Here is a 21,211-nt window from a genome sequence, read left to right on the forward strand (position 1 = left end):
TCTGCTTCTAAAGTGTAGTGGTTATTGCGTTCGTCTGATATACAAGAGTATCTTGGGTCGATAAAATTTAGGAAAACTGAGTAATTGCGTGATGCCAATAATAGCCACGACTTTTAACGTATTTTTTAAGATTAAAATTTTTATCAAGATTTTTTCTGATATCTCTGAGATGAGAATATGGAAGTCAGGGCATTTACAGGATGTACGACCTGTCATTGACTGGTTTAAGTGCCATATTCCCATCTCAATAGACTTCTTCGTCTTAATAAGCGCCTTTAAGGTAGTATTTCAAAAAAATGACTCAATATAAACTACCTTACATTATTATCAATATCATTGACAAAAATGTTGATATAAATGACACCAATGCGAAAAAAACCAACATTTATGAAAAAAATGGACGTAATCATTTTGTACATATATTATTAGATATTTTTACTGGGTTTTTGTGTACTTTATGTTTTTTTTTAAACTTTAATTTTTTATGAGATTATTTTTCTCACCTTTATGGTAGTTTTCTCCTTTTCTAGGCAAAAAGTATATTCAAATATTTTATTTGTGACGATTTAAAAATAGATATTTATAATCAGTAAGAAAGAGATACCTTGGTTTGCTATCCAAAAACTTTGTGTAAATTACGATCAGAAATGAGTAGTGCCCTATGTAACAATAAGTGCGGTTAAGTGAGGAAAGCCCTTTATTAGCGTTCAACGTTGGTTTACAATATTTTGAGTGTGTCCAAATACTTGTTCACAAAATCTGGATTATCTCCAATTACAGGAGTTATTATCATATTATTTTTGACATCTCATCAAAGATGAAGAAGAATATGGAAGTCTGGGCATTTACGGGGCTGACGGACAAACCAGCCTATGACAGTCGTCATCCCCGTAAATGCCCAGATTTCCATATTCTTCTTCATCTTTGATGAGATGTCAAAAAATAATATTCAACGTTGGTAATACAAATGTAGATCTTGTGGCTAACATTAAATTCCAAATTCTCTTTTATATTCCACTAACTACATTTCAAATTAAACCGATTTATATACCGTAACAATAAAAACACATTGTTAATCTAATTGTGTTGAAAACCAAAACAATGTTTCGGTTTTACTGCTTAATCAACACTTCATCATTCGAGTGATAACATAATAAATCTCTACTTTTGTTAAAATTTTCCCCCTATTTTGAAACAATGATAAAAAGCACATTTTAATGGTTTCGAAAATCTCTTTTTGACATTTAAAAGGTGTCATAAATAATAGTAGATACCTAAAAAATCATGTCATAAAAAACCATATACAGTAAACTCCCCAATAACGTACACTCGTATAAGGTTTTCCGCTATTACGTTTGTAGCTGTTTTTTTCCTATAATGGTAGTCACCCGTATAACGTAGTAGGTCCGTGTATTCGATCAAGTTATTCCCGTTAGTTAAAATATAAAAACAAAATTTAAATCTTTAACGTTTCCCCCGATAATGCGGAACCTATCTCAACGTTATAGGGGGATTTACTATACGTAGCTGTGTTATATAAAAAACAAGAATTTCTCAATTTTTTTCTTGTATTGTATTTACATATTGAAAAGAAAATTTTACGTAGCTTTAATATAATATATATTGCAAGTATATATTGAATTTTAGAGAGTTGTATTATTTTCAATATGAAATTCTAAATGTATAAAACTACAGGGCGAATGAAAAGACAAAATACTGAATTTATTATGTTCTTTTCTTTTAGATTTAAGTTTTGTACTGACATTTCTTAGTGGAACTGCATTTTATAGAAAAAAATAATAACAACATAAGTGTATAGTTTTTTTCCATATAAGTTCTTTTCTTTGTTTAAATGAAGGGATAATAATAACTCGACACAGGCTAGAACAGCCAAGATGGGTGAAAAGCCATTAAAAAGAAGAAGACGAAGAAGAAATGAAGGGACCTTAATTTTAAAACTCTGAATAATTAAATTTTAAAGTTTGATGTAGTTCTTCGAATGATCAATTTTTAATTATACTCTTTTTAATAACGAATTTTTACGAGCGATTTAAAAAGGTTATTAAAATTAAAAGCTTTCATTGTTTTGAGTTTTGTTAAAGATAATAAAAATTTGAGGATCTCGGTTTATTGTCTGGGCGATGACACCGACTTCCTCCGCTAGGGGCTCCTTACAAGTCTGTCAACTTAGTAAAAAGGGGATTACGAGACATTCTTCGTTTCTAATTTCGTGTGACGCGGTCCTGACCGCGTTGCGAGGTGGTTAGTGACGGGGACTTGAATACTGTAGGTGGCAGACAGGACATTTAACTACTGACGAAGTCAATAAAGGAGAAAGGACTGCTAAGAATTGAATATTTCCTCTTGACAAATGGGATTTGACTTCCTATGGTCGTGATAGAAATTGATTAGGCGAGACTAACGCAAGAATTATTATGTCACCGAGGATATTGTCACAGGTAGGTGACTGATATGATTACATTTTAACATCTTAGCATAGATGAAGAAGAATATCGACAACATTTTGAGTGTGTCCAAATACTTGTTCACAAATCTGGATTATCTCCAATTATAGGAGGATTTCTAGTGAAGTTCTAGTGATTCAAGAACAATGTTTCAAAATTGGTTAACATATATAGAACTTCCACGAATTTGAGTAGTGTGGTTGTCAATTACGGGCAGAATTGGTGAATGTTACACGTGTGTAAAGTGATCACTTAAACCAGCCTATGACGGTCGTCAGCCTCGTAAATGCCCAGACTTCCATGTTCTTCTTCACCTTTGATGAGATGTCATTTTATTTTATAATTTTATTTTGTTTACGGCTTATGCCTTTAACAAAATTAATAAAAATATGTACAATAACAAAGAATACACCAACAAAAATCATCGCTTAACAAAAACAATAGATTTTCAAAACAATTCGTTACATAAATGACTGTTACATACTAGAAATATATCTGGGAAGACTTTCAGACTTTTCAGACTTCCATATTCTTCTTCATCTTTGATGAGATGTCAAAAAATAATAAGAATATCGTATGTAAAATAATCCGGTAAGGATCTTACATATATTTAAAAGGGTCTCTACTAAATAAAGCTTACTCAAATCAACCATAGATATTGACGCGAACTCGTACATGAAGCGAAATATGAATCATATCCTATATGGTATATACATTAAAATTTTTGAGTAATGTGGATTTCAATCATGGGTAGAATAGCAAATGTCACATGTGTATGATACGTGTGTGATCACTTAAACCAGCCTTTGACAGCTAGTAAGTCCTGTTATTACCCAGACTTCCATATTCTTCTTCATCTATGTTGAGATGTAAAAATTTATCGATTTGAGCTCTTATTTCATTACACTTTTATTTCCACAAATATTTCATTACAATTTTATTACGAATTTTAGTCAAAAAATGAACTAAATATTAAAGTAAAGAAAACAACCCAGCTATATCAACGCTTCTAACGACTATCCAATATCTCTGTAATTATAAGTACATCGCATTGTTTTAAGCAGATAAACAAGCACAGAAAAAAATAACACCAAAATGGTGACATTCGGTGTTATTCCGACGCAGATAAGATACAATGTCATCAGTGGTGTCAAACAACATTTTATTTATTAATTTTTCTGCAGTTCGAAATATATTATCCATCATATGGTATTAGTCCAGGGATCCAAGTAGCAACTAAATACAAGTAGGTACTTTTAATTAGATAAACTATCCGAATAATAATATGGCAAACGTGATAATAGCGAACGATTTTGGTTGGATGAGTGTTGGAGCAATGTTTATTGGCTAGTAAATTAATATGAAAAATCACAAGACTATCGATAACATTCTTATTGAAATCTGTAGAGAACTAAGGGAGATATTAAGGTTTAAACATTAGATATTTGAATAAAACGAAAAACGTGCGTTCGCATACGTCATTAAATTTCCGTCATCGGACGTTTTATGACGTCATATGGTTTATTGTCTATGGTTTATAGAGCTGTAATAATAGTAGTGCGGATTGTTTGTTTACCACTACACTTACATTTATGTTATACAAATATGAGGGGAGAGGGGGTGAGAGGGTGGACCTTAGACATCAAAAAATAGAGCCGCTATAATTTAGCAATGTTACCAATATCAAAAATAACTCCATCGTTTTTGTGACGTCATTCATTACCAACTTACGAAAACAACGTACTAACGAAGGCGAAGAAAATGATGAATGAAAATATTAATTATAAACACAAAACGAGTCTAATACAACCCTTTATAGATTGAATATGTTAAATTAGATATTCCTCCCGTCTGACAAAGATCCATTGATAACAAAAAAAAAGAAAAGAAAAAAAAAACACAGTTTTCTCAATATTATTAATATTTAAAGCATTTACTTTGTGGTTACTCATCTTTACTTTTATATTTTTTTAGCAAAAATGTTAGTAATATTAGTATATAACCACTCACGGTGAGTGGTTATACCATATACTAATAAAAATATCATTTTGTAAAAAAATATATAAAAGTAAAAAATTGTTAGCAAGAGAACGAATTCCGAAATAAAAAGCGACTGGTGATAGTTTTATCGTGAAAATGAGAGTGACCCCTCTCTCAATAGTCAGTTGTTGGCCCACGATAAGAGAGGTATAATAGAGATACAAATGACTCGTTCAATTATCGTCATTTTATGTCTTATTGTTGTTTGATTCGGCGGGATGTGAAATTATACGTATTGAGCGAGGGAAGCCGCGCCACACAGTAATAACGTGGAGACATGAGTGTGCACACAGCGAGCGGACGTACCATACAAACCTGCCTGATTCACATCAAACGATGTGTAACTTATACTTAATACTTATATACTATATGTAGAGGTCCTCACCAAAAAGGTAAATTTCCAATATTCCACAAAAAATCCTTTAAATGTGTATTGTATTCTATCGAAATCTTAATTAAAGTTGGGACAAAACGTGACCAATTCTATGTTAAACCAATATGAAATAATTAAATCGCACCAAAACGTAACAATTTTACTAACTACATAGAATCCCTGATTACTTAAAATCATTTGTAATGGAAATGTAACCTTTTGGTGAGGAACTCCACATATATGTTCAGATTAACTGTAAAATTACAAAAACGAGTGTTTTTACCTAGAATTTTCACTCACGAATAACATAATTTCTTTTATTTAATTTAAGTCTTACTAAGTAATTACTCGCTGGAAAAAGACTAATGGAAGATTCTGGTTAAAGTTTTTTTTATGTCTTACTTGGTAAATATCACAATTTCTTTTAATCTATTATGACTGTTAATTATGGGTTTATTATTCGTATATTATATTTCTTATTGTATTTTTTTTGTGAAAAACTAATTTAGATTCTGACTTTAACACGTAGTTAATGGAAGGCGGGTACATTTGAGACGCTATTAGGGGTTGGAGGGATAAATATAAATCCTTCGTACAAACCTATCTGTCTTCCCCTAAGTCACTGAACTGAAAACCCTCCTTTTGGAGACTACGAATACGATATGGAAGCACCCCACGTAATACGATTTATGACGTACAAGTATAATAAGAAATGGACTAAAATTACCATTGTTCCGTTTCTCAAATGCACTCGTAAAAGTAAAATTGAAACCTATTTGAGGGTTTATATTAAGAGCATTTTTCAGATTTTAAGAAGTAGTTGTATTTACTGAGTAAAACTTAATTAAAAATGCGTAAAAATGATTTTATGACGAGACATATGGTAGAATCCCAATTACGAATACATACTACTATTACTACCATCACGCGGTTTCGCTGCAGGGGTCAGAGAGGATGGAATGCCACCTTCACATCTATACATTAAAAGTGCGTAAAAATGATTTTATGATGAGACATATGGTAGAATACGGATTGCAAGTACTACTACTACTACTACTGCAATCACGTCGTTTCTCTGCAGGGGTAGGCAAAGAGGATGGAACGCCACCCTCACATCTATACATCTAGTCATACATGCCCTTTGATCACGCAGACTTATGACACCACCAGATTTTAGGTGCCGATTTCAAAAGTCTTTTTAGCCGTCCTCGTTCTATTCTTCCGTTCACATTTGCTAGATATATTTTCTTAACGATTCTCTCATAATACATTCGCTCCACGTGTCCATAATACCTTAAAGATATTTTCTTAATCTTTTAAATTATCCCTAGATCAGCCTTACATTACTTTCCTATATCTCAACTTTTAATTCTGTCGTACCACATTTTGATTTTCGATACAATCGTCTGAGGGAACGCTTTTTATTGTAAGTACTCGATGAATCAATATACTATGCATATGGTTGCTGCTTAGAATGACGCAGACACACCCCTATTATTTCTTAACATATTTTGTAATCGATTGCCGATAATAAACAAGTCTAAAGAATCAATAAATTAACAAAACTTTTCAATATAAGGGCCCCTCACATTACAATGTTGTATATTTTCTGATACTTCTTTGATAAGTCCTTTTAGTGGAATTTTTCAGAGTATTGATCTGTCAATATGGTAAATGAATCAGAATTCTAAAAAAGTGAAACTCCTTTCAACTGCAAATCAATTACGTTAAAATATTGTTCATTGACGCCTGTATTTTATTATTTTATTTAAAAGTAATAAAAATTTACGATAAAATGATATCTTTCGCGATTGCAACATAAACATATTGTTTGTTAAGTCTACGTTTTATTAAATTGAATTGATAAAAATAATATTATTTTTATTTTATTTTAATGCTGAACATGTTTTTAACAAATGTTGATAATGTGCCTCGTTATATAGCGGGATAAATGAAATAAGTATTGCGAAAATTGTTGTAATTTTCGTACAATATGGTGCGGGTAGAGCAGTGCGCAAGTCAAGGAAGCATGATGGTGCGTAGCGGTTCCTGAAATGTGCCAACATCTGGTAGCGATCAATCTCTTAAAACTCGCAATAATGAATCTCCGGCGGGCCTCGAACCTCCCCGGGTAGGTAGGAAGGTAAGAAGGTACCGACTTTACGAGGGATAAAAAAGAACCGCGTCGAAATTCCGTGGGGGCAACAAAACACGTTTGACAACAAATTTCTCGCGGCGCTCGGTGCACATGCAATCGGGACGAATGGATTCGGAAATGTCAAAATTATCGGAGGATCGAAAAACAAAGAAATCCCGGGGAATGGGTCCAGCGAGATAATGCCGCGGCGGTATTCCGCGAAGCGCGTCAAATTGGCCGGATGTCCTTCCGGCTGCAGCGGTCAGTGGACACGGATCTGACACTCCGGGAATATAATAAACGGTTACAGAAACACCTATCGATCATATCGACGCGAAAAACTCCGCAAAAAGGCCGGAAAGCCGGCCGGGTAGGAATCCATCTGTTGCGCAAAAGTAGGCGTGCGATGCTAAGAGGGAAGAAATTTCTAGTATTAAAGTAGAGTGGAAACTCACCAAGCTTTGACTCGGATGAGGACTTCTCCCTCGTTGAGCGTGGGCTCGGGCTTCTTCAGCACTTTGACGGACTTGAGGCCGCCGAAGCCGGTGAGGACGATGGCGCGCATCTCCTTCGGGGGCTCGGCGGCTTCCTTCTCCTTCTCGGGGGTCTTGTCCTGGGGCTGCTCTTCGGGGCTCGCCGCCTCGGTCCCGTTCTCCTCCGGCACGGCCTTCTCGGCGACGGGGGCATCGGTTGTCTCAGTCATGTTTATCGATCGGCTAGGATTATCTCTCGAAAATACGCGAACGCGGCGTTCGACGCTAAATATCAGACTTTTCTAAATTAAAACTCGCGCGAAATAGAGTCGATACTCGGATAATGACGTGCTGAAGTGATCTGGGGTGGTTTAAGTTAAAGTACCGGACTAGCTATTACGCCCTAGTAGCGGTTCGCAAACACGACTGTACCTCGCAAGCGCTGGCAGCGGAATAAACGCTCGTGAGTTGCGGAGTGTGAAACGAAGCGCTGACGGTGGCGGTGGGTTTGGTTGGTGGAGAGGAGAGCCGCTGGTCCCGCTACCCCTCTCACCCCTCCGGGAAGGGTCTGGAGTTAACAGGTGCTGCCGGCTTTTACGCGTTGAACTAGCCGTACACAAAATTTGAAAAATGAACATTACAAAATAGGAGCCTACGCCTTGGCACCGATCGTTTGACTAATTCTAAAAAAAAAGAAATATGAGTAAAATAATAAACAATGCCATCGCTTGAAGTATTTTTACAGTGAATCCTCATTTACTGTTCATACATTCGTACATATCGTACAATACATACACAAACATACAACTATTTCACTAATTATTTCTGTGAAAAAAACGAGTTAATTCGTATGCACCAATAATAATGTACTACATTATGAGTATTTATTAACATCTGCATTTAAACAATTGCTTTATTTGAAAATAAAAATTTGACATCTTACTTCGATTGAATTTTAATACATAACAATGAACAAGGTATCATTAATAAAATGACTATTGGATTAACAATCAAATAGTTTAAATAATAGAACAAGTTGAAGCATGTAATCGGCAAAATAAGGATGAAAGCAGAATAAAAGCTGTTTAAATGCCATTTCTTTGATTATTATGCGAACAAAATGGATATACAACCGAATAAAACATTACGATACTTAAATTAAATCTGTTACTTAGTTAAGGATAGTTAAAGAGATTAAGCGAGTCTCTTTGGCGTAGTTTGGACTTATGGAACGAATAATTGATGAGAGAATGATTAAAAGGTTATATTTGGCAAATGAAAATGAGAGAACGTACTGAGAACGACCAAGAAAGGCGAGGCACGACCTTATCAATCGAATAAAATGAAAAATAAAATTATACAGCGCCATTTCCGTTAAATACCATAAGGACGCTTCAATGTGATTAAATACGGGAAAATAAAATTGTGAAAAAAATGGGTTTTTAGTTTTTTTTCTGAAAATTATCTTCTTAATATTTCTAACTGCTTGTTTAAAAGCATTCCATGCCACCCGTTCCGCGACAGCAAAACCACGCCCGCTAAATTTACCTAAAATTTTGTTGTGTCAAACCCGTAGGGCATGTATGACTAGATAGATAAATGTATGGGTGTAGGTGCTAGGAGTGTATTAGGATAGACGGGCGTGGCGTTCCAACTTCTCTGCTAACCCCTGCAGAGAATCGTGTTATGGCAGTAGAAGTAATAATTATTTTAACCTTTAACTGACTTGGGAGCTTCTTCACATTACATATTTGTGGATGCAATACAAAAAATTAATTATTTTTATTTTAAATTGTTGTGAATTGCATAAAAATTGATTTTCCCAAATGATAACGGTTCAAATAAATCATCTCATTTTTACAATTTTTTTTTTCATTAGTAGTTATTTGCATTTCAAAAAAATATTAGGTACCCTGTTGATCGCCTATGTCAACGTGCTCCCCGATTGTTTCGCTCAGTCACCGCCAGTCAGGGTGAATGTATGCGGGCGCTACCTAACGCTAGTACTAGTTCGGGGCACTATCGCTTATTTCAGGAATGAATTTCGCTTTATCATCCTTCCCCTCCCTTTGCCGGAATTTTTATTAAGGCTAACAATAGTTTGTCGCGAATTCGTCATAATAATATCAGTCACAAAAATTCCCGACCGACTAAGTACCTCACGTATTTTTCCCGCGCTTTAGCTGATTTTCGAATTTGAAATATTCAAACGTTATATTTTTCCAGTAAATTTGGTAAGAAAATAAAACGCAAATTTTCTGCACCTACTTAGGGATTCCTTTGTTTGAAATAAAATTTAAAAACGGAATCTTGACGTTATCTTTCCTTTTGTTTTTTCCAGGGCTGGATTTACAGTATACTCTAAATTAGCCTACGGAATGGCCAACAGAAATGAATTTGGGGCTCAAAGCAGCGATTTTTTTCGAATGAAAAAAATGTTAATGAAATGAAATAATAAAAATTGTTATAGATCAATATAAATCAATCCATTTTAAATGATTTATTTCGTAAAATAATAACAGATTCCGTGTTAAGATGAAAAAAATGTTGCTTCAAATAAAAATAAAAATATAGTGTAGGTTCATCATAAATTGTTTTTTGAAATATTTTTTATTCAATAATGAATTCATGTTTTAAAATTTATTATTGGTTTTTTACATTTTTTCCCCATAAGTTCCTCAAGACACTCGTACAAATTAGCAGTGTCAAAGTCAAATATAGTATGGGTATGTAACCCTGAGTGCCCTAAATATTACTGCGATTATGCATGTCCTACCTTCTTTCTTACATTCCTTTCCCATACGGCAATGATATCCTTCACACTGAGCTCCTTCACTCACATCATCAGCATTACATCAAATATAAATTTCAATCCTTCATCTAAGGATCCGGTGCGCAGGACTGATAACCCTGTCTGCATGTAATTAGCAATCATATCAACACTAGTATACAATTGCTAAGTACAATAATCTGATAAGGTGCCCTATGCACCATTTGGAAGCAAATAGGGGTTAAAGAAGAAAGTGGAAGAAGTTCATAAAATTATGTAAAGATACGCACTTTCTACTCATTCGGCCACTTCATAATCTTTACAACAACAAAAAAAAACAAAAGCAAAAAAAAATTGAGATCCAAAGATAAGCAACATTCATTGACTTAAAGGTTTGATAAGAATGTTAAAATATTTTCTCTAAAAACCAATTTTGTGGTTGATAATACAGCACATAGCTTAGATTTGAGATGAATCACATTCTAAGAATAACAATGTGTGTGAGTGAAGCTTGTGACAAATGTTTTCAATGAATCATACAAGATAAAATTTTCCTGAAATCAGCCTGAAACGAAATGATGTATATATGAAAATTAAATTAGCAATGTTTTATTTAAAAAAAGGAATAACCCGCAGAGCTTCTCCTTTTAGAGTCTTGTCTGCAGGTAGGATAGTAAGGATAGGTAAGGTAAATGTGGAAATTACATAACAAACACCCAGATCAATTAAAAATAAAGCTTTCTTGAATTTATTTTGCAATTGGCGGGAATCTAACTCGCGATGCCAGTTTCGCAGTCGAGTATATACTTATATATTTAACTATCCCATGGCACGTCGTTCTTATATGAAGTCCTACACTGTATTGGCCTTCATTTATACTGAATGTTTAGCTTTTGCTGATAGGTTTTTATATGCCGCTGGTTTTTCGTGCATCATTCACTCATCTTTCTATATCTTTATCAATCTTTCTTGATTTTTCTGATTAATAAACAGCTACAAAGACAATGTTCGATGTGAAGTGATGGGGCAAGTTAACAAGGCTGCAGCCGTCTCAGGACGCCTGAAAAATTCTATATGGAAACATCCTGAGATGAAGATCGGCAGCAAAACAAAATTTACTGTGTGCGACCCATCATGATGTATGGGATCAAAAGTAGAGTGGACACCGTAGGCACAAAAAAACGCACTAAGAGTGTCAGAAATGAAGACTCAAAGAAGCATATCTGGCAAGAGTCTACGAGACAGAATAAGGTTTGCCAGGATAAGGATCGACAGCTGGAAATCAACATTGCAGGAGGCTAACCCCTCTTAAAAATAGGCAACAAGGCCTACTACACCAAGCAGAAAAAGAGAAGAGAAGTAATTTGCTTATTTTACACATTCCAAAAGCTATTTTCCTTATGGGATTAAATAAAACAACTTTTTATGTGCATGATAATTATTTTGTATCAATAAGGCAACTAAATTCAACAAGATAATACAAGTAATCTGTGTATGAACAGCAACAATAATTTATATTAATATTTTATTTCTTCGTCTACTTCCACATCTTCAATATATTTGTCCAATGCATGGAAATGGTCATGATCATTATCACCATCTGCATTTAAATTGGTCAAAAATTCCTCGACGTTGGTACCATCCGCTGACGTTTTTTCTGCTTTCCTCTTTATGATCTGGTGAGAAATGGAAAAAAATAACATAAAATGACATATTATTAAAGAAAACACTTGTTTTTTTTACCACGTGAATTTATTTTTGTGACAACTAGTTTTGGAAGCTGAGCTTCTATCTTCAGGTATAAATATAAACTGTTAGTATTCTATACAAAGATATTATATAGAAAAATATAGTTTTTATATAAAATATAAACTGCTTATATTTTATATAAAGCTATTATACAAAAAATATTAAAACAATTTGAAAAAATAAATTGTATTACTAACAAACATAACTAACAAGTGTAAGTCCCTCCCAAGGACAAGAGCTCAGTCTCTTTATTGGGGAGAACAGCGTTTTTAATTTTAAGATTGTAAGTAGACATGTTTAAAAAATGAAATAAAATTGTTAAAAAAACTTTTGTAGCCATATTTAAAAAAAAATTAAATCATACTTCTCGTTTCCGTAGAAAGTTGTCAAACAGTCGTTTTTGATCTCTATTGGATACATAAGGGCCTTCATCCGCAGCAGGCAGGAACCTTTGCAAGTCTACTTTAGTGATATCCATCTCTGGAGTTTTGTTCCATGCCTCTCTGGACTTCTTCATGGACTGTGTTATTCTTCCCAGCAATTTCTCCCGATCCAATCCGAATATGTCATTTCTCATGGGTGGAATGACAATGTCATTATGTAGTAGTTCCTGTGATTCAATTTGCTGGATTTTTTGCTAAAATTATTATAAAAACATCTTAAAATTAGTAACGTTGAAGTACTGCGTAGAGCAAATGCACAGAGAGAATTGTTCACAACAATCAAGCTCTGTAAAACTTCATATTATGGTTTGATAATTTTAATTTTAATTTTTTTTTATTTATTTCAAAACATATTACATACATAAGTCATATATACATATAATATTCCCGATGAGTAATTTCTATTTCTCATTTTGGGACATGGGGTTAAGGTTAACAAGACTGGAACACAAATAATAAAGTAACAAAAAATATTTTTTGAAATAACCAAAACTAATACTAATTAATACATGGCAAAATATAAAAACAATAAACAGGTATAATAAATAGGCATAAGAAGAATATTTAAAATAAATAAATGAGAAAAACATAAGGTAAGAAGCATATTTAAAATAAGCAAATGAGAAAATATGAAAAACATAAGGTAAAAACAAAATAAGAAAATATAATATATATATGACAGGTGAAAAGTAGGCCATCCTACAACTGGTCATAAAAGGGAAGATTGGAAGAAGGCAGCTTCAGAACATTCCAGAGTGGACCAGGATGAGAGGTGTGGAGGAGCTGTTTCCTGCTGCCCAGGACAGACAAGGTTTCTCCCAAGAGATCGTCAACGTTGGGGGGATCCAGCAGGACAAATGTAGAAGAAAATAAGGTAAATATTTTTTACTGCTGTTTGTGCACTTTTTTGCAAATAAATATATACAATAAAATAACAACTAGCGACAGAGTTAAAAACTCAGAAATAAGAAAAATCTGCAATGTTGAAGATGTTGTGCGATGGGGAAGACAAAGAAGACGTTTCTGGAGAAATCATGGGGGAAGAGCGAGTTCGGATCCAGTGGTGAGGATAGTAGCGGACAACAGCATAAGCGGGATCAGACCCCCAGGAAGACCACCTAAACGATGGAGGGATAGCTGGTCTTCCACCTCCCAGGAGTGGACCAGAGAGTGACAAGACTTAGTCCTAGAAAAAGAAGAAGAAGAAGAAATAACAATTATATACTTTTTTCAACATATATTTTGTTGGACCAGTGATTGTATTTTGTCATTACCGACATCACATAGTGCAGTTGTGCAGTCAGTGTAGTTGTTATTTTATTTTAAACAATACAGTTCTACCAAGAAATGTACACAATTCTAATTTAACCACTTAACAGCCGAATTTTGGCGAGAAAATTAGTCAGTGCAGGAAATCATCACCAAGCAACTGGAAACAAGACTACCCGAACACTACTCGGGTTAGTCAATAAAAACAAATACATAAACATATTTGGCTCGGACAAATCAATACCACCTAGTCGGAATACGATTTGCCCGAGCAGCACTTGGACTCATCGATGCAACACAAACTCCTTGCCCGAGTCACGTGAGGGATAAATTTTTAATGAAAAACTTACTATAAGTTCAGGTTTTAAATGAGCATTAAGTGTGAATTCTGATTTCATTAGCCAGGTAGGGTCCGTTGGGACAAAATCCTCACCAAAATCAGCTTTTGATAATCTAACTTCCATCTCCATAACTTTTGCAAAATGTTTATCTGAAAAAATGTTACAGATTACACGACTTTTACATGTAAACAAATAATAAGGAAATATCATTGTCATCAAACCCTCATCCCCAACCCGTGGTACATAGAGCACTGCATCATATAAACCCAGATTATATTATCTTGATCATAAATAAACACATAAAGGAAAGGTGATCAGCCCTCCGCTTCAGGTATCAGACCAGGGTAGTAAATATTAGAGTGGAAAAATCACTTATATTTATTCCCCCCCCCCTCCTGGGAATAGAACCCATGACCTCCAGTACGGTAGCCGAGCGTGCCGACCATTACACTACGGAGGCGGACGATAAGGAAATATTCAACTAAATATAAATCGGAATACATAATCACCTTTCACGAATATAATTTTTGGGACAACACCAATTACTTTAAGCTGTGATAATTCATGTCGCAATGTGCCCGCTATTCCCGATAGAATTATCTCAGTTTCTTCATCTTTTGGAACTCCTTTTGATAACCAGTAAACTTTTACTAAATTGAAGTCTTGTGAAACTTGAACCTACAAGGAAAAAAAAGGAGACTTATTGCTCTGTTTGTTTTTAGCATGAATACACCTGTCACCCATTGGCATATGTTTGATAGTAAAAAAATCCTAATTCTCACAAATATATATATATATATATATATATATATATATATATATATATATATATATATATATATATATATATATATATCTATATATATATGTTTATATATATATATATATATATATATATATATATATATATATATATATATATATATATATATATATATATATATATATATATATATATATATATATATATATATATATATATATATATATATATATATATATATATATATATATATATATATATATATATATATATATATATATACATATCTCTATAATGTGCCCAATAAGTGATTGTTACAATTTTTTTTTCATTCAATGTGTTAATGTATTATGGAAGAATACATTAACACATCTGAACTTATTATCTACAAACTTAACAAAATCTGAACTTATTATTTATTACATTTATCAAGATATTAAAGTTGTTACAAGCAATGTGTACTAGTTATACAAAAGCGGAAAGGATTAATATAATATATGTTTGCTAAGCATCAACAGTATATTAGCTTAATCGGATACTAATTTTGATCCCTTATATATTTTTTCAATGAAAACAGTAGAATGGTTTGTTATTGGTGGTATTGATATTCCTAAGAAAACGTTTCAAATTATGGTGTGCTGAGAAGCAGAAATATTTGAAAATAATAAATTGACATTTTACTTTGGAAATTTCTATTTGTCTCCCATGGACTACTGCAGCCATATCACCTGATATCATGAGGTCGGTAATGTGTTTCATGAACAGTTTGTTCAGCACTGTAACTCGTTTCTTTCCTGTTTTAGTAGGCTCTCCTTTAATTTTGGCTACAGATTTACTGGAATGGGCAAATGCACCATCCGAGTTGAATGAATACAATTTCCTGAAATTAATACAAATATAAAATTAAACTATTGGTGTGCATGTCGCTCACTCCTTTCAAGAACGTCATTGATCAAAAATCGTCAATTTTCAGTTGTGCATGTTTTCGGAATGCCCAGAAAATGTACTATATCCCAGCAAAAGAGGCAAATTTTTAACTTAATATTTGCCCACTACAGGGCAGAAAGTGTTGCTTTTGCATTTTGAAGAAAAGGTTTTGTTTTATGATTTTTTTAAATATATTTTTCAAATGGAGAAAAAACCTTCAGGTTTTACCTAAAAAGATCTGTTGCATAGTAAAAAGTTCAATAAGTGGCTTGATATTTATTTTTAATACATTGTATTTTGTTTTAAAACCTTAAAAACGTTCTCCTGAAAAATCTAGTTTTTTGATTTATGACGTTGTTGAAAGGAGTGAGCGATGTATGAGGAAATATGTGCACGGGGAAGATCCAAAATCTATATGCAAAAAAAGAGTGAAAAAGGTGAAAAGAATGCTTTGAATATAAAAATGAAACACTTCTACAATTTTTGTCATGTCAAAATAGATGAAGATTAATATACGGAAGTCTGGGTATTTACAAGGTTTTTGACTTGTCAGGCGGGTTTAGTGATCACTTTACACACATGCAAGATTCACAATTCTACCCATGATTGAAAACCAAACTACTCAAACCTTATAATTAATATTTGAGGCACTGACTTTGTGATTTTCCATTTTATAATTAAAATGTAACTTTGTTTTCAAATCTCTATAAATATTTATGGTGATTTCAAAAATTTACATATTAATTATACTCAAACCTTGTATAAGACCATTTTTTTAGTTTAATAATGTAAAAACGACTAGTTATGAGAACTAAAGATGTTCTCATCAACATTACCTGTTGATGGGAACATCACTAGTTCTCGAAACTAGTTTTGTTTTCATTAATAAACTCAAAAATATGTGCTATACCAGAGGTTATGATGAATAAATGTAAAGAAATAAATATATAAAAATATTACTCCCAATGACCACAGATGTTTAAAGTCATCATTTTTTTTTACACCTGACTTCATTATGCATGCAGGATATCATTATAAAATTAGAGCATTTCATATGAATGTATCTAAAATTAATGGAAATAAAATTCAAAAATCTAAAAGGGAGTTTACATAGATGTATGAATGCAGAGAAAGCTGGAAGAGTGTATGTCAGTACGAGTGTGGCTATCAATCCTCTCCGCCTACCCCTGCATAAGCAAGTGATAATGGTAATAGAAGTGACATTGAATTTCTAACCTCTTAGTACTGTTCTTTGACAACATTTTCTTCATGAATTTAGCTTGTTTGCCAGTTTGATTGCAAAGAAGAGCACTTGTGGTAAAGCAGCATACGGCATGCTGCTGAAGAAGCGATTTACAAAGTGTGAAAGGAGCTAATTTAAACATATTTGTTATTATTTAATACTTAAATTCGTCGAAAACTCAAATTTTGACGTTTTATTGCATAGATGTCAAAAAATTTAGTACAACGACCATAGATTTTTTAAATAGGGTCTTGATCAAAGATTATATACTAGTAAAGATTGATATCTTTGTCAAATTAGTATGGTAAATGATTATACGTGTTGAAAAAAATCAAGAAAATTAAATATTCTCACTATTCACACTAAAAAATAACCTACGCAGAAAAATCAGCTGATCGATGCACTCGACAGCCTTATAAAGAAAAAAAGGAAGAAGAAGCTCAAATGTCAAAATCAAAATAACCTAAAAATGCCATCGACATGAAACTCTGTAAAATGCGTTTCGTCATTTTCCCGCCTTTTCAGGAAAATGGCAAAATACGCATTTTACAGAGTTTTATGTTGATGACATATTTAGGCTATATTGATTTTGACATTATTCAATGAAATTGAAAAATGAAAAAATCATTTAGCTGGTAAAAAGGTTTATTATATCCATACTTTGACTGAACCGGAAGGTGAACCAATTACATACTCGAGTTGTTAGAACTCTTAGTTCTCTTAAACCTATAACCTTCTGGATCAAATCAAAGAAAATTACAATATTACAGGAATATATAAAATTATTATTGTACTTAAAATTACACACACAAAGGGCACTTGTCCACTACCCAGAATTTTACCCTCCGGCAGTCAGGTTTTGAAAAGTGAAAGCGACTACGACAGTGTAGCGTGATCGAATTTACGCGCAACGTGTTCACGCATCTATCAAGAGCTCCGATCCGAAGAAAGATGGAGTAAAGCACAAGCCAATCCAAGCCAATCGTCGTTTAAAAACGCTAACTGACGTGCCGGACGGTAAAATGCCGTGTAGTGGACAAACGCCCTAAGGGCACTTGTGCACTACACGGAATTTTACTGTTTGGCAGTCCGGTTATTGCAAATAAAAATTATTTCAACGGTTTAGCTTTAGTGATCGAGTTCATGCTAACCATGATCGTGCACCGATCGAGCGCACCGATCCGGAGAAAGACGGACAAGTGCACAAGCCAATCATCTGTTTTTTCATGCTAACCTGACTGCCGGACAGTAAAATTCAGTGTAGTGCTCAAATGCTCAAACTAGGTCCCAAAAAGCCTTCTTGTTTACAACTAATGTGCATTACTTTAAACGAAAGTGCTTAAGGCATTACCAAATATTGTATTTATGTTTCATATCAATAAAGAAATATTGTTAAATACATATATCGAATTGTAAAGTCACCAGGAATACTGAAGAGTTTTCTTGGACCTATATATTATAGAAATGTACTTTTAGATATAAATAAATAAGATCGGCCTCATTTGAACAATTTTAGAATAACACAGTGGTACCCTGATCACACAATAGCTATAGGCTTAAGGCCAAATAAAATAAATTTCTTTGTAGTTAGAACAATACCCTTCAGATCTGCATGTTTAGCACCACTTTCAAAAAAAGAAAATTATTGAGGTTGCTTGTAAGGTGTGTAAAGCCCTTTTATCCTAATAGTTAATGTGTGATCGAAAAACATTGCAATTCGATAAATCCATTTTGTAAATTGAAATTTACATGAGGACTCATTTCATAAAATATAACAATTATGTACAAGTTTTTACTGATCTATCATTATTATGATATATCATAATAATAATATATAATTTTATATTCTTTTGTTTTTAAATTGGTAAATAATATGTCATTAATGCCGGGTTTCAGCCTAATTAAGTATAGTTATTTTTCAATGGTTACTGGAGAAGGCAAAGCAGAGTTTAGCCAGTAACCTGTAGCCCTTAGGTCCTTCTGTATATAAAGCGATAGCAAGAGCTTTATCTTTTCAGGTATATCATCTACCTTTTATGGCGATGCGATTGTTTGATCTGACATTAAATAAATCTATAAGGAATCAGATTTAACAACGAAAGGTATTATACTAATACTTTCCCCTCTTAATATCTACGAGCAGCAATGTGCCATTGTTCAAATGTTGTCGATTTCTTTTGAACATATCGAAGTTGCTTCTTCGTCTTCATCGCCCATGTTCAGCTTTTGATTCCTTGGAGTCAGATTAGAAACTCTCGATTCTCCAATAAAATTGACAAAACGGGTGGCTGTACTCCTAAAATAAATTATATTGCATCAAATGTAAAGTAGTAAAATATGTTAACATAGAATTCCACAGAAACGTGTATAATATTAAAAGGTGTGTATGAGAACGAATGAATAAGAAATTTGATAATTACATTAATGGGAAGATACATACCACATGGTTCAGTAGCTAATAAAAAGGGTCTGCTAGCTGCTGATTCCATTGGATAGCTCTGCTAGTACTCGGTAACACGGAATAAAGAGCTGAAAAATTTAACTTAATTAATACCAAGACATAATATATTGATTTTAAAATATTATTGAAGTAAAATAAATGATTTCACAAAAGAAAAAGATACATACACCGGGGTTCAAGAGTAAACAAAGAGGCTCTGCTAGCTGCTCATAATAATTAGAGAGCTCCGCTAGCACTAGATAACTCGGAACGGAGAGCTGTAAGAATATAATTAAATTAATATTGGGTATGTAATAGAGCCACAAGAATCTATATACATGTATATGAGAAATAAAACCTCGATAAAATGGACTAATTGGAGAGAATGGGTTAGAAAATAGGTTTAAAATAAACATTTTTTTCTTGTTCAAAATATGAACACTGTATTTAGATATAAATAAACAATGCAAAACTAAAAAAAAAATATTGTCTTCGAACACTCGTCGTGAAGTGATGTTGCTGTTTGATATCGATACGCTTTCAGTAATCCAGCTTTGAAATGTTTTGTTTGCACTCTTTCAAAAAACAACAATTTTTTTCAATCAACCCTCTAAATTTACGAAAATGCGTACAATATAGTAGAACTTCGTTATCTGACGAGTAGTTGATAAATGTTATTAGATCATCGAGATGCGATCTTAACACTGAAAACTTAATTTTTTGCAGTGTTGTTTCTTCTTTGCTATCTTCGCTTTTATCCTCTCTTCTAAGGTTCCCTTTTTCTGCTATTTCACTTTCAATCATGATACAAGGAGAAGTACTTCTTGATGACTGCAACTACCCATTGTAAAACATCCTCCTCACCACTTCGGCATTGTTATGTATTGTCCTATAGAAATCAGGATATTCAAACCCTTCTAAATCTGTCATTGTATATATATATTGCGTGTAACATAGTACAAAAAATAGCTAATAAAATAAGCATAATAAACATCAACAGATAATTAACTTACGTCGTATTTCGTTGCTAAAGAATACTCGTTTAGCAGAGGCAGGTTGAGGAAAGATCCAATTAGTGATAAATTTAAATCTAGTGCACTGATATTAAATAACATCCCTTTGTTCGTTCGTTCACAGGGAAAATGTATATCTCAAACATCAATTCTTGATTTGGATTCTCGAAACAAATTCGATTCTCGAAACTCAAAAACAAAAACCAAGATTCGTTTTGTTATATAATGCCTGATTGAAATCTTATCCATACACCCTGAAATAAAAAAGAAATTTGTAAAAACCATTACAATTAAAATATAATAACATAAATATGTAATATTTTGAATAATTTTAAAATTAACCGGAGAAAACAAGTGCGTAGTAAAATGGCCGTCTAAATTCGGTTGAATTCAAGATTAAATATACGAAGTTCTGAGTTACATACAAACTATAAATAATAATTAAAAAAAACATTAGTTTAACGTTACACAACATAATGAAAGTGATAATGCAGAAATGATAAACATCAGCAAATAATTTAAACTTACGTTTCTTGCACAATATATGTTTGGCAGTGAAACATTGATTCCTTTTGGATTGATATAGAATGCCTAGTTGAAATCTTACACCTGAAACAAAACAGAGATGATATAAACTAATAATATTTGTATAAACCATTTTATTTCAAATGATTCCAAAAAAAATACCCGTGATAATGGAATGGTCCGCAAGCCAACGGGAAAACGGCCATCTTGGTGAAGTTTTGTTTACCTACCGAAATCATA

The 21,211-nt window shown here is 33.0% G+C and overlaps 2 protein-coding genes and 1 long non-coding RNA gene across 3 annotated transcripts in view; all 3 read right to left on the bottom strand.

Annotated features, from left to right (window-relative positions):
* LOC148307012 (putative NADPH-dependent quinone oxidoreductase VAT1L) overlaps nucleotides 1–7,943 on the bottom strand; it is a 121,001-nt gene extending 113,058 nt beyond the window's left edge. Inside the window, exon 1 of the mRNA XM_088264084.1 lies at nucleotides 7,471–7,943. Coding sequence (XP_088120210.1) covers nucleotides 7,471–7,718 — 248 coding nt within the window. The 5' untranslated portion in view covers nucleotides 7,719–7,943. The remainder of the gene's footprint in view (nucleotides 1–7,470) is intronic.
* A 3,734-nt stretch (nucleotides 7,944–11,677) lies between these two features.
* On the bottom strand, nucleotides 11,678–17,216 carry LOC148307013 (putative ribosome-binding factor A, mitochondrial). Its single transcript, XM_088264063.1, has 6 exons — nucleotides 16,987–17,216; nucleotides 15,505–15,703; nucleotides 14,570–14,738; nucleotides 14,070–14,209; nucleotides 12,372–12,644; nucleotides 11,678–11,934 (listed from the first exon to the last, which is right to left on the bottom strand). The coding sequence occupies exons 1-6, from the start codon at nucleotides 17,133–17,135 to the stop codon at nucleotides 11,776–11,778; spliced, it is 1,089 nt and encodes a 362-aa protein (XP_088120189.1). The 5' UTR covers nucleotides 17,136–17,216; the 3' UTR covers nucleotides 11,678–11,775.
* A 404-nt stretch (nucleotides 17,217–17,620) lies between these two features.
* Nucleotides 17,621–21,208, bottom strand: LOC148307014 (uncharacterized). Its single transcript, XR_015837913.1, has 6 exons — nucleotides 21,134–21,208; nucleotides 20,975–21,055; nucleotides 20,447–20,700; nucleotides 19,622–19,711; nucleotides 19,434–19,522; nucleotides 17,621–19,289 (listed from the first exon to the last, which is right to left on the bottom strand). It is a non-coding gene; the product is annotated as an uncharacterized LOC148307014 (long non-coding RNA).
* Nucleotides 21,209–21,211: the final 3 nt, after the last annotated feature.

The sequence above is a fragment of the Brachycentrus maculatus genome, unplaced genomic scaffold (genome assembly GCF_059751285.1).
Source record: "Brachycentrus maculatus isolate JH-2025_06_01 unplaced genomic scaffold, ASM5975128v1 h1tg000213l, whole genome shotgun sequence".
In the NCBI taxonomy this organism is placed as follows: Eukaryota; Metazoa; Arthropoda; class Insecta; order Trichoptera; family Brachycentridae; genus Brachycentrus; species Brachycentrus maculatus.

Coding starts and splice junctions, on each gene's coding strand:
- LOC148307013 (XM_088264063.1), bottom strand. CDS start 17,135: ATGTTTAAATTAGCTCCTTTCACACTTTGTAAATCGCTTCTTCAGCAG. Junction 14,210..14,569: donor AAAAATTATATTCGTGAAAG/GTGATTATGTAT, acceptor ACATTTTTTCAG/ATAAACATTTTGCAAAAGTT. Junction 12,645..14,069: donor ATTTAAAACCTGAACTTATA/GTAAGTTTTTCA, acceptor TAATAATTTTAG/CAAAAAATCCAGCAAATTGA.